The following is a 14,039-nucleotide window of genomic DNA, read 5'->3' on the forward strand; positions in this document are numbered from 1 at the left end:
GTGGACAACTTGTCCGCACATTCACCACACTACAAAGTATGAAAAGTGTAATAATCAAAAGCGGCACTTATAATTAAACAGAATGCACCCACTCTAAACTGACTTGCGGGATCATGGCAGTAGGTGAATTTGTCAAAATGCCCTTTGACCTTGTAAAGTCAAACAGACACTCTTTCAGCTCTGTGCCTTGTGGGAAAACTGCAGTCGCCCCCGAACATTTTCAACATTCGGCAGGTCACACATCGACTTCGTTGCTATTTATTCTTGGTCCTTTAAGGCGGCTTCCCAGATTTATTTTTTTGTGAGGCCTCGTTAACACTGCCCAGATGTTCCAGCGTTTCTTTCATAGAAAATGCGGCGTGAAGCCTCCAGGGTGGAAGACGAGGGAGACAAAAAAGGTAAGGGCCCGCGGTGACATCAGCGGCCTACACATTCTGGACAAATATATCGTTTGACGCACGGTTCTTTCAGCGGGTGTTGACACCGCGTGGCAGCCATTCAACAGCAACACGGACCTTGAAGCGCGCCAGAGCCATACGTTGGAGTCCTTTGCGTCCCGCTGTGACATTTAAACACATGATATTTTATGTTGCGCCTCGCAAACGTGCGCTGAAATCACAAAGCGGCGCAGAACGGCATTGTAGTAAAACTTGCGGCGCTCTCGCAGCGGGGGAGGGGAGGGAGCACTTTTAAACACAGCTCAGCTACAGTGAGTTTTTTTGGAGGCTGCCAGCTGGGGAGCAAACATGATTTAAACATGAAGAGGTTTTTTTTCTGGCTTTAATGACCCATGACAGTAATAAAAATCTCACACAACTGTTTCGAATGCTTTCTTACGCCAGCAGCGTGAAGGCTGCTCCGCTGGGCGGACGGTGCACCCGGGGCCCTTTGTCTCCAAGGCTCAGTTAACAAGGGCAAGGGCTGAGTGTGTATAGCAGGGGGTGGTAACACAGTAACAGTAACACACTGACTGAGCGTCGCTAACGGACAGCGGAGCTCACGCTTGAGATGCCAGGATTCAGTTAGATGTGGGAAAAAGTAAAACACCAGGATGGAAATGTTTATTGGGCTGGGAAATAAGTGTAAGATCAAGTGTTAATATAGGTTACCCAGTTTGAAAACTAAAATGAAATCATAGCAAATTATAGCAAACATGAGCAAAAAAAAGTAGATTTTGGTATTAATCCAGTCCCTAAACACTATCCTCTTCAATGTGTATGTTTCATTTGAGGCGATCTGTGTCAATAACTCCACATTTTAGACTGGGTTGGCTCAAAGGTTAAATAAAAAAATATTTGTATTTATTTCAGCTCCAGCATGTCCAAATATCTCTCGCCAAGTCGCCTGCTGGCTTTACGGCCTTCCAGAAAATGGGACACACCTGTGTAGCCGTGTTGACAAGCAATACTTCAACATGTAACACCTCATTATCTGTATTTGGCTGACTTTAGACACTGGCGGCTTTTTATTTATTTATTTTTTTTTTAACAAAGTGTTGTAACTAGCGCCATAAGTTTCCCAGAGCGATGTTTATTTGGATTACATAAAACAATCTCAGCTATTCAAGCAGACATGCACATTGCTCACTGACAGCGGAACTCACCCAGAGAGAAAATCTCCCACATGAGGACACCGAAGGACCAGACGTCACTCTGTGTGGTGTAGACCTTGTCAAAAATGGCCTCTGGCGCCATCCACTTGAGCGGAAGTCTGGCCTGTGCAAGTAAAGAGATAAAAAAATCAATGAACCAAAATCAACAAATGACACATCTGTTGTTTCAAGCGTTGTGATTTCATTGTCTTAAACCTTCTGAAAATGACTGACCTAATTTAATTCTTCAAATGTTCAAAGCAAATGAGCAGTAGAACATCTGTGGATTTAAGTGAACTTACATCTCCTTTGCGCACATAGTCGGGATCTTTGTAGATGTCCCTGGCAAGCCCAAAGTCACAAATCTTCACGACGTTATTCTCCGAGAGCAGGATGTTCCGCGCGGCCAAGTCACGGTGGATGCACTTGAGGAGAAAAAGGACATTTTTATTTAACGTGACATTTACATGAAAAAGTTCGCGTTTTCCGCATATCATTAAGTGCACAATGGTATTTTACAAGCTATACGGGATGGCCGTTGGCAGTGGAACACATGGTCAAGTCATCAGCGAGATTACAATAGGGGATGATGGGTTTCATGTTGGGACTGGAGGGGGAAATAACCTACAGGTCGACTGTAACAAAGGCCTTTTTCTCTAATCAGTCCCATCCGGTCACAGCAATATTATGAATGGTTTGTAAAGTGGAGCAACTGGAATGAGAGTACTCATCAGAAACACATTAATGTTTGAGTGCAGTTTATTTTCTTAAAGGAAAAAGGTTCAAGTTCATGCTTTAGAGTGGTTTACTGCACGTTTATGCAGCTAGATCAGCACCAGATGCGTTTCAGCCTCTAAAATGAGACTGATACGTACATAATAACATATGACTTGCATAAAGGAAGGCCCAAACCATACTGAGACAATAACAATTATAATAAAAAAAAAAACTATTTAAACTATGAAGGTCTTTTCAATTCCTTAAACTTTGGAAGCAGTACCTTGCGTGACGCCAAGAACTCCATCCCCTTTGCAACTTGGAAACTGTAGCAAATCAAATCTTCCAGCGTCAGGACTCTCTTGTACAAATCCTCAGATTCTGTCAAACACAAGAACATAAATTGAGACTTTTAAATAATTTAAATAAAGGGCACTAGGTCATCCCATCTGCTTTTCTTTCTCTTAAAAAAAAAAAACCTGTGTCAAGTCAGTGTCTTTCCTCTGCACCTGTCATATACATCACATAACTCCAATCAGGAAACTGTGAGTGTAAGGCACCAGACTTCAAACACTTCATCTCTACTTGAGACATGTCTGTTCTGACGCGTCTCAATAACATCCGTTAAAGAGATAAAAATGCAATTCCTCTTCTATTTTCCCGTGGTCAGGTGAAGCCTGATCAGAGAGGAACTCACAAGGAGCTTCTTCCACTGCTCCACCTAAGAAAACAGGCCACTCAGACCTGAAATAACATGACAGCAACGGACGCGAGCAACGTGCCGGAGCTGCAGAACGCAGCGGCGGTCGGGTTCGGGACAGGAAGTAAACAGCCGCCTCTCCAGACTCAGTGGGGGGTGACAGCGGCTCCTGCTGCGGTGATTGTACTTCTGAACAGGAGGAGGAAACGTCCTATCAGACGCAGGCTGGAAAACAATCGGATGCGGAGAGGGGAGGGGGTTCGTTCCTGTGGAGGAGGGGCGGGGCTAGAGCCGCGGGGTGAGGGGTGAGGGTGGGCGGGGGGCGGAGGGGAAGCAGGACGTGCTTGGCTCGGCCTCTTACCTTCTTCCTCTTCCTCCGAGTCGCAGTAGCTCTTATCTTCGATGAAGCCGGAGCTGGCCGAGCTTCCCGTGCTGGCCACGCTCTCCAGGCGCCGCTTCATCAGCTCGCTCAGCTCGAAGCCCGAGCCCGACGACACCCCGTTACCGTCCTGGCTCTGTGCGGCACACGCATGTAATGAGGTCCAACACCACTTTCCTCTTGGCTTCTCCAAACAGTCGTCTCCCGACTCACCTTGTAGACGACAAAGTCCTCTCTTTTGCCACGCAGGTAGTTGGACAGGTTGCCATACTTGCAGAATTCCACGATCATCATTAACGGGCCTGTCACGACAGACACGAAAGCTTACAAATGCACACATTCATAAGAGCATATACAAGTATAAAGACAAAGAAGGCCTGCAAAACTGAGGAGACCCTTTCTGACTTCCTGTCTCGTTACTTGTGGCTGAATAGATTCAATGTAAAGGTTCAATAGTGTCACTGACCTCCAGGCTTTGTGCAGGCTCCCAGCAGGTTGACCACGTTCAGGTGATGCCCGATGTGGATGAGGATCTTCAACTCTGACATCAGAGCTTTACGCTCATTTGACGTAGCGCCGCCTGCAAGGACAATAACGCAGCTTTGTTCTTTAACATTGTTTCTTGAATGCTCCCTTTTTCTTTTCATTTTAGTCATGTCCAAGTTGTTGTTCTGAAAGCATAAACTACACTTGGATGCAACTCATGTTTTGATTTACTTGTTAGTTGCCAACATTATCTCAGCAAAAGGGAACGTGAAATAAAATTCTTGATGTGTTGACGTTCATATTGCATTGTACTGGTTTTCTTTTTCTTTCGGGAGAGAAATTAATCATCAAAAACAAGACCCAACATCGTCAAATGAAGTGCAGGAGTGCAAATCTGGACCAGAGAAGAAGGTCGTGATCGTCCCAGATTTGAAGATCTTATTTTTTTCTCATTTTGCTTTGGCAAACCAGTTATTTATGAGCTTCAAGCGAAAGCAGCCAGGGAGTCTCCAGCTAAACCATGGTCAATTTGAGGGGACCTGCTGCTTTCCATTAAGCCTGACCTACGACCAACAACAACCAGAGCCTCCGTTCCCCTCCACAGCTGATGATTTATGCCCAGACGTGATGAACGGCGCGACAGCGACTGCTCCGTTTAACCGGCAGATCCATCTTTTGTCCTGAGTCGTTCATCACGCATTACACGTATAGAGATGCCGTGAATTAATCAAGTTAGGTCCTTTTATGGTTGACTCTTGTCTTGTTTTACTTTGTGTCAAAATAAAACCTCAAAACAATGTGGACTTTTCAAAACATTTCGTGAAGACTTTGGAATGAGGTCCTGAACGATTCCACTGGAGATTGTTTTCAACTGTCAGAATCTCCGCTGCGTGACAAAGGCAAACATGTTTTTATTTCATATTGTGCTTGAATCGTACACTCCTGAACTCTGGGTGACCTGCAGGTTTTGGACAGGCCGATCGGAGCTGCTGGGTCTGTGCGCGCTCACTTCCTTCATGGCGGATGGGGTTAGAGCCTTCACCTCTGGCTGCACTGTGCCAGGAACAGATATTGCACGCTTTGCCTTATGCTGATGCACCATATGAACATTAATTGCACGCACATGTGGTGCTCGTACATCTGTATCGTGCATGAGAAAAAAATCCTATGCAGAACAGACGTGTTGTCTCTGGGTCCAGAAACTTTCTCCTTCTGAATGCATTTTCCTCCCCAATCATAGAATAGCAGTTAATTGAGTTCCTAATGTCTTACCTTTAAGCATTTTGACAGCAACAGTCTTACACGTAGAAAGCTTGTCAATCCCAAAGGCTGAGGCCTCCACCACTTTGCCAAAGGCTCCGTGTCCGAGGGTTTTGCCTGACAGGGGGAAAAAGTATCTGGTGAATGGAACCGCAGCAGAACTTCCAGTCCCTCAGGTGCACAGTCAAACTGTCAGTTATGTCTTGGCTGCAGCATTAAAACAACACGCTCAGGTTCTCATCATCATTATCATCATCAGGCTGTGTTCTCTGAGGGAATGTGTATTTGACTGCAGTCGAGATGACGGGGCAGATTCCAAATTGTTTAACGAGAGGCTGACGTTTATTTTCACGTAGTTTAATTTTGCTTTCTTGAAATAAAATAATACAATTTGAACTTGAATAGGAAAGAAGAGAGTCAAGTGTCAGGGATAAGACTGTCAAGTCAAGGTTAGTTTGCCACCGCCAGCTTGATAACTTTATTATAACTTTGTTATGGTGGGACCAAAAACATTTTCAGCTTTGACTGGAGAAAAAAAATTCCCTCTGTTATTTTATGCAATTCCTCCGATAAATAAGAATTATTTCCCCACTACCATGAAATAACTTTACAAGCCCGACTTTGATCTACAGAATCAGACATTCTATTGACCTTTAAGCCTGTGTTTTAAATTAATTTTACTGTAAGATGTGACTGAAGAGGGTGGAACTTACCGAGTCTCAGGCGGTCACGGGGAAACTCCCACTTGCTGCTGTCGTACTGCAGGAGATCGTTCTGCTCCTCCAGGGGACACTCATCAGGGTCGATAATGATGGACGGACCCATCTTATATTGTGCAGGTTGCTGAGAGGATAAATAAAAATTTAATGATTATTATTGAGATTCTTTTTTTACAACAACAACAACAACAACAACAACAACAACCAGGACATAAACGCCATGAAGCTGTTTCATCTGTGAGTGAACAGTAAATCCTGAGGTCACAGAGACAAAAACGCTCTCTGGTGGTTTTCCTTTTTTTTTTTCTTTGCACAAGCACAGTTTGTTCTCTTTTGAAGAAATATGGCTCACACGCACACACGCACGCCTGTATGCACGCACACACAAACACGCACACACGCTGCAGCTCGACACACACATTGTCTGGAAATCATAATCGTGAGTTAAATTTAGCCTCCCATAAAAGCAACTGACTGAGTTGCTTTCATTAATTGAAAAATGCTGTGATTCATCAACCCCATAACAACCCCCGCCCCTCCCCCCCTTTAAAAAATACAAAATAAATAAATTAATACACAAATCACTTGATTGACTTTTTGAACCTTTCACATATTTGGGTTTCTGGGTAAAAAAAAAAGAAAAAAAAAAAGAATAAAATAAAACTACAACATCTGTTAGTGCGTCCCACCTTCCTCAGCTTGCGGATGAAGAGGATCAGCATGAGCCAGAGGAACGTGGCTGCAGCTCCCGTGCACACCAGAATGATGACCTCGACGTTTGGCTTTCCTTCATCCTCTGAAAGAGAGACAGAGAGAGAGAGAGAGAGAGAGAGAGAGAGAGAGAGAGAGTGAGAGAGATTGCCATAAACCAAGAGCTTCTCTGGGCTTCTCACGATCTCATAAATTGTCTTATAAAGGTTGACGGATCTTTTGCGAAGGGCTGCCATCCAAAGGGAAGTGGAAGGAATCTGCAACAAATTTGTGAATAGGGACACTGTTGTTATATAATGAAGAGGCGTTTTTTTTTGTTTGATCCCCTTGGAGATTGTGTATAAAAAAAAGAAAGTGGAAACACACAGAGGATTTATTTACGCTCTCTTCCTGTACATGGAAGGCTGTTTTTCAAACCATCCGCGGCGACGCCGTGAAAGCCGATATCCTTTACGTCTGCACAAAGTTTTGCCATCTGCGAGTTGTTGTTTATCGATCCTTATTTATCTCCCCGTCCAAACTTATCAAAGCCGGGGATGAATGCGGCTTGTTGTTGGTGCAACTCTGTTGTGATAACAGAAATGGAGCGAGTCGAGAGCAGGAGGTCAAAAGACAAAATCAAGCGCAGCTATTTAGCTGGCTATTTATCTACAGGGCACAATAATCCGTGCGAAGTGCACGGGCGTCTGTTGCGATCATCTGCGGTGTGTGTTTCCGTCCCCCCCGGGTGTCATAGCAGGCAGTCTCTTTGCTCTCATTAGTGGACCTCTTAACACTTCCCAGAGGTCATGTCCTCGAGGTACAGACCCTTAGCCGGAGCCTCCATCATAAAAGCCGGCGAAGGAATTTACTTTGCATTCCTGGCAGCCACAGATTTTTTTTTCTTCTCTTTTGCTCCAGTGGGGGACAAACAAAGCCACTTGTAGCGGCGACGAGGAAGCACAAAGCCTCAGAGACGTTCAGACTGCAGCTGCACCGAGAGCAGTTACACAAGTGGATTTTTTTTTGTTGGTATCGCTGACACGTTTTTGGGTGTCTGCGACCTACCGATCACGGTGATCACGGAGCTCGTCCTGGCCACGCCCTCCTCGTTGGTGGCGACGCACTCGTACAGGCCCTCGTCGTCCTTCTTCACCCTGTCGATGGTCAGCGCACCGTCGCCTCTCAGTGTGATCCCTGCAAAGCGGGCAGAGGCGTCGCTGTCAGAGCGCAATTTGTGGTCGGGTGGCAAAAGAAAATCTCACTTTCATGTTGCCACACTGCCAGCAGATGCGACATTAGCGGTGAGGAAGACAGGAAAAAAAAATCCACCGTGACTGCAGCTTTTGCACCACGGGAATATAAAAGGATGTGCTGTGTCGACGCAAACATGTTTACGGAATATACTGTGTGTTGAAGGTGGTGAAAACTTTTGCATTTGGAGAATTTGTTTGCAGCTTTTAGGGACAATCAGAGCTTCATCTGCTGATTATGTTGTAAAACTTCTAAATCAACCAGTTTCACTTTCGATCATAAGAATTTTTGTTAATATGTTTATATTATTATTGTATTTAGAGCGGCCTCACATGATTAACTGTCCAACTATTGGAAAACTGTTTCAGTTTCCTGTCAGTACTGTTTTGATGTATCTTCCACGGTTGGAATGGGACAAAATAAGTCAAATGTGAAAAATGTTTGTATATAATTTTTCTGCTGAAGAAGCAAATGATGGACTGGATCGACTGACACAGAAACGGGACCTTTAAATCCACTCCGTCCTTACCTGGGCCTTTTTCCACCAGAGCTCCGTTTTTGTACCACGTGATCTCGGGATGAGGCACGCCCATCGCCTTGCACGGCAGCGTCAGAGTGCTGCTGCTGTTCACCATCTGGTTTGTCAGGTTCTGACTCAGCCACGGCCGGCTCCTCGCTGCGGCCAAAGAACGAAAAGCAAATTCAGATCGGTTGCAGTTTTGTTGTTACGCGACAAGACGATGACTGATTGCGAAATACGCTCGTCATTTTTTCGGTGACTGTACAGTTCTGGGAATCACTGTTCGAATCAGTTGCAATCAAGCCTTCATTACCTTCGACGGCGAGCACCGCACTCTTGAGCGCCGCCCTCCTGCGGAGCTTGTACGGTTGGCACTTGTAGCCCGCGGTGCTGTTTTTGGTCACGTTGTACAGCTGCAGGGACAGGGAGATGGAGTAGCGCCCGAGCTGGAGAGTGGACACGCCGGAGGTGACCGTTTGATTGAGGGAGTCCAGCCACTGCAGGTCCGTGTAGAGGTAGCGGGCGGCCCGACAAGTCAGAGTGACGTCGTCACCCTCCACGGCCGCCTGGGGATGGATGGTGATTTCCTCAGGTTGATCTAAGTGTGACAAAGTGGAGACAAAATAAACCACCCAACCCCCAAAAAAAAATAGATACAAAATGCTATTTCGTGGCCAGGAAAGTCATATTCTGCTGTTATTTCCCATTTCATCACTGCTAATTGGAAGCACGTTGCTCGCTTGATGGCGTTGCCCATGGCACCGCAAGCCCTCATCAAACCGGAGAGGAGAGGAGAGGAACGGAGCAGAGCGGGGTCCTGGGTCCCTGGGGGAGCCAGACTGTGCTTGTTTGTTCAGATTGCTGGAAAGCATTCTGTGTTCCATAAGAGAGGACAGCTGTTATTACAATTCTGTCCTCTTTTCAGGCGGCATTCCATCATTCTCCCCCACCTCTGAGAGTGCAGAATTCCTTTCTCTTAGCCACCCCCTCTACCCCTCCCAGCCCCACCGCCAGAAATCTTTTGGTATTTGGCATCTCCTCAGTTACGGCTTCACCTACATTTACGACTCGCGTCCGGCGGTTGATTTACTCCGCTCTCAGGGAAGCGTCCGTCCATCCGTTCGTCTGCCCCAGAACGGACTCGTGTGTGTGTGCGAGACACCTCATTGCCGCGATAATTACATAACTGTCTCGATGGTCACGCATGTGTATGGGGGGGAACATTTGGAAATGCTCAGCGGCACATAAAAAAAGTTGACTCTCGCAGCGGAGGGATGGCTGGAGGAGCAGGAGGAATGACCTGCTGGCACCGGAGCAGGAATGTACTCACTCATGGCCTGTTTCTTAAACGTGTTGCCATTATAGCGCTCCATATGGCTCGGGACATGTTTGCCTCTCTTCCACCCCGTAGCGGAAGATGGTTTCAATTAATGCCCTCCCCCCACCCCCGGTCTAAAAACCTCTCTCCAACCACCCCCAACGTGTCTTTATTGCACAATGCAATCTGCGCATTCCTTTCCCGCTTCTTGAGATTCATTACAGGGCGTTTGAAGGCACACGATGCGATGTGATTGCAATAAAGCGCTCCAGATTCGCAGGGGGTGGGAGGGGGCGGGGGGTACCCCTGTGACCTACTTACCAACGATGTAGAAGGGGACTGACATCGTGCTTCTCCCGACTTCATTCTGGGTCACGCAGGAGTACTCTCCCGACACGCTGGCCTCCCCAATCAGCATGGTGCTTACAGTCTATATAGAGGGACAGCGATGCATGTTTGTTATTACCACTCAATTTATGATCAATAAACTGTTGGACTTTTAATCAGCATCAAAGTTTTGGTAGCGCTTCTCCTTTTATAACAGACACATGGATATTTTAAGATGTTGTGTTCATACCTTGACATGTTTTGACGGTAAATGGTAAATGGACTGCACTTATATACCACTTTCAAGAACCTTCATGGTACCCAAACGCGCTACAAAGGCCTCTCATTCACCCATTCACTCACACACTCATACACCAATGGGTGGCTGCTGCCATGCAAGGCGCTGCCAGCCCCATTGGGAGCAATACAGGGTTAAGTGTCTTGCCCAAGGACACAAGAGCAGACTGGGATGGAGCGGGATAAATGGGTCACACTGGACCCTCGACATTATTCAAGGGTTAAATAATGTGCTTCTTACACCTTTTTCATTGTGAAATTTAGGTTTTCAGGAAAAAATCACTGCTTATCAATTAATCGTTGATCGATCGATAATGTCAATCAGCTAGTGATTAATTAATTAATTGATCGTTTGCAATCCTAGACACATGGCTAAATTAATTAAAATGTTGTGTTCGTACCTTGACATGTTTCGACGGTAGCTTCCGTCTTCCTCAGAAGGTCACCAGGGTGGTTGTGATATCAGCTGGAACAAACACTTCACACAACTCCACCGAGATGCACTTCTGAGGAAGACGAATGCGCTTCATTCATTCAGTTATTAAAGTTTTGGATTCTTGATAACTGGCAAGCGAGAGGTCTGGACTGATCCTGGTCTGTTTTAAACTCATGGTATTAACGATAGGATACATCTGGAGTTTAAAGCCCACTAAGTCTCCTTCAGGGCTGTTTCCTAGCGCCGGGCTTCCACGTCCATTTCCTGGAGAGCACTTCTAATGTCACACTCGATTCTTTCACGACACGGCGCTACATTCTAATGGCTTTAATAGACAAAATAATAAGTCAGGCTCGAGCGAGGACCCGGCCGCATGGGGTTCTGTTTAGTGTTCGTGGTGACATCTGGTTTTTGGGGGGCGGCCAGCGACATCAAAGGGAGTGAATGATGTGGGTGTATTGTCTGGACTTTGCTTCCTTGGGCTTGTAGTGGCCATTGTGTCAGAGCTCGGACCCACAGCTGTAGCCGTAAAACAATCCCGGCCTCCCTGCGGTAACCCGTTCAAAACGCAAACATTCAACAGGGTCGAAGAATGGGTGCTGAGAAAATAGTGAGATCAGCTCGGTCTCCTCTGACGTTTGGCAAAACAGTGACTGAGCGAGCTGCACGGTTTTATGTTACGGCTTGGAAACCCAAGCTTGGAAAGAGTCATTTCAGCGATTATGCACAGTCCCCGCAAGGTGACCTGACCAGACGCACTGTGACCCCCGTGCCCACATCTTCCCCTTAGTGTTTTCCTTCTATAATGACCTGTGCTGGTCGCCCTCTCCGCTCAGCCCTCGGCCCTGCCTGGCTACGTCCTCATTCACGGGCCGACACGATTTATGTGGGGTGACAGAGAGGAATTCACTTCCAACAAATCCCTCTTCTTTTTAACTGCTGCTTGTTATCACTGACCCTTACTCCTTACCCCATAAAGTGCCAGCGTTTGACCACAAGCACTTGTAAATGAGTAATGTCTGCCTATTTCTGTCAGAAACATATTAGAACTGAAAATGGCAACAAAAAAAAATTACAATTGCTACAACGTGCTGATATGAGCCACAGCGATCATAAACGTTGGAAAATGTGGAAAATATCACAGTTGCTCAAACCAATTCTTTCCCAGCTGAAACTGTGGCCTAGTTTGACCCGGTCTCATGTAATGGCTTTCTTTAACCTAATCCTATGGACTCTCATGTGGCAGCAAAGGCCTGCTCCTAATTATGTTTGGGGTGAACAGTTTTAGTAAGAGGCTCCCACAGGACATTTGCACAAATGTCTACAGTCCCCCCGCAAAGTGTGGCACGTTTGGGGTTCACTTTTATAAGCATGTGTTTGAAGTTTGCTAAGAAAACTTTGATGGGGTCACAGATTCCACATCAGTCCCAGTGCTGATTTCCAAATATTTCAAGATAAAGGTAATTCAATTCAAATAAATTCACTCACGGTGCAACAGAAGCTATTATATATTTAATATTTAATCTGCATAAGTAAACCATTTCCAGGAGCTAAGCCATGCTTTTGTGATTACCTTGTGCACAATTATTGTCATAACTGTTTTGGGGGTGAGGGTGTATAACAAAAGTCATGTGCAGCAGTTCTTCCAACAGTTTAAAGGGTTTAAGGATTAACCGATGTCAGGGAGAAAGGTGGGTCCTGCGGTTGGGTTATGAGAGAAACCTCTTAATTTAATAGTGTTATTGGTTTTGGGGGAGAGGGGTGGTGGTGTGTCTGGCGGTTGAGCATATATCAAGCTTGAGCATAACAGACAGCAATGGCAACTTTTAAGCCAAAGAAAAACCAGTGCAGTTGCTGCATCTGCGTTTCCTCTTTGTCATATCATTTGCATATGTACATCATTCATCAGAAGTAAATGCTCAACATAGCAAGGAGCGGTCCGTTTCCCCATACTGCCGAGTGGTTCCCTTTTCCAAGAATATATTTTTTTCATGTCATTTTTTTAAGTACAGTGTTGAATTGCTAAACTGTGCTCAGGAGTCTTTTTTATGTTTTGGTCTCAGTTACATAATTCAAAATCAGTGTAACGAAGAGAAGCATTGTGCTGTTGCCAGAATAAAGAACACAGACAGATTTATAGATTGAACTAAGTGAACCCGAGTTTTTTGCTGTATCTGAAGATTTCCACTTACTGCAGTTATTGGCTTTGTTGCATCTTCTGACACCTTATTGACACAACTTATAAATACCCCACAAATAAACTCTTTAAACCACATTGAATAGCAAATAAAACACTCACCAAATGCAAGATGTCAAATGCAAAGATCACGTACCTTATTTTTTCCTTCGACCACTTCATTCTTGACGCTTATGCTTTTGACCCAGTTGTTGATTGAGTGATTTCCCCTGTCAGCTGCTTTGACAAGGACTGCTCTGGAATTTGTCATGCAACTGCAGAACAGAGAAGACAAGATATGTCTGACTGTGTCTCACAGATAAGCACGTACTGTACTTTAGACATCTTAGATTATTGTCCCATGAATAATCTAAAGCAAAAAAGTCCCACTGGTTGTCACATCCTCAAGGATGCGAAATTTGCCCTTACACCTTTTCCTCTCCTGAGAATCAATGAGTGATCTAATACCACGAGTCCAACCATTGATGTTTGAGGGCCAAGCAGGGAGCCAGTTAGAGTGTGACATTCCAGTCTCAGGACCGACTCTCACCAATGAGGTCATTAACTGTTATTACTAAATACAAAAAAAAAAAAAAAAGCTAATACAAAATATGCTTTTATATTTTCACTCTTATTCTGCCCTAACACATGTACAGAGTCTTTTATAAGCTCTAAATGAGTATGTGAACTTACGGTAATTTTCTAGAACATTCTGCAAATTCATTTTTGGAGGAAATTTATGGCAAAAACCTCATTCTTACAATCGTGAATCTGCACACAGACAACTAGAAATTCTCGTAATAGATACGTCAATCTCTCTCACTCTTTGATTTTTCTTTTTTTTTTTTTCAAATGCGGCACTGTTTTCTAAAGCTGCCTACAATGGTTGCAAAACGTAGAGTAAAAAGCGGTGATTTGACCTGCCCCCACCCCCCACCTCCCTCCCTCCACCCTTCAAACCGCCCACGGTGAGGAACAATCAGTCTGATGAGAGGAGAGGCAGAGGAGGAAACCGCCGCAGCGACAGGAAGGGCTGTGCGTCACCTCGTACAGGAACCAAACCCTCCACCAATGTTCTGGCCACCAGAGATAAGGTTGATCCCGAGAACCTTGGCGGTCAACAAGGGACCGCTGATAACTCCTCAACCCGCTGATAAAGGCACCCACAA

At 45.4% G+C, this 14,039-nt stretch overlaps 1 protein-coding gene across 3 annotated transcripts in view; it reads right to left on the minus strand.

Moving 5' to 3' along the window:
• Positions 1-14,039, minus strand: part of kdrl (kinase insert domain receptor like) — a 37,451-nt gene that overhangs the window by 10,153 nt on the left and 13,259 nt on the right. For all 3 annotated transcript variants that reach the window (XM_076046371.1, XM_076046370.1, XM_076046372.1), the window contains exons 11-24: positions 13,028-13,145; positions 9,956-10,064; positions 8,630-8,914; positions 8,326-8,472; positions 7,611-7,739; positions 6,542-6,648; positions 5,847-5,976; positions 5,146-5,250; positions 3,854-3,967; positions 3,601-3,689; positions 3,370-3,523; positions 2,592-2,689; positions 1,894-2,016; positions 1,604-1,715 (exon numbers count right to left, since the gene is read on the minus strand). In XM_076046371.1, the coding sequence (XP_075902486.1) occupies positions 1,604-1,715; positions 1,894-2,016; positions 2,592-2,689; positions 3,370-3,523; positions 3,601-3,689; positions 3,854-3,967; positions 5,146-5,250; positions 5,847-5,976; positions 6,542-6,648; positions 7,611-7,739; positions 8,326-8,472; positions 8,630-8,914; positions 9,956-10,064; positions 13,028-13,145 (1,820 nt within the window). The remainder of the gene's footprint in view (positions 1-1,603; positions 1,716-1,893; positions 2,017-2,591; positions 2,690-3,369; positions 3,524-3,600; positions 3,690-3,853; positions 3,968-5,145; positions 5,251-5,846; positions 5,977-6,541; positions 6,649-7,610; positions 7,740-8,325; positions 8,473-8,629; positions 8,915-9,955; positions 10,065-13,027; positions 13,146-14,039) is intronic.

Source organism: Nelusetta ayraudi, unplaced genomic scaffold (assembly GCF_046127955.1).
Source record: "Nelusetta ayraudi isolate G7.1 ecotype Tasmania unplaced genomic scaffold, CSIRO-AGI_Nayr_v1 ptg000090l, whole genome shotgun sequence".
In the NCBI taxonomy this organism is placed as follows: Eukaryota; Metazoa; Chordata; class Actinopteri; order Tetraodontiformes; family Monacanthidae; genus Nelusetta; species Nelusetta ayraudi.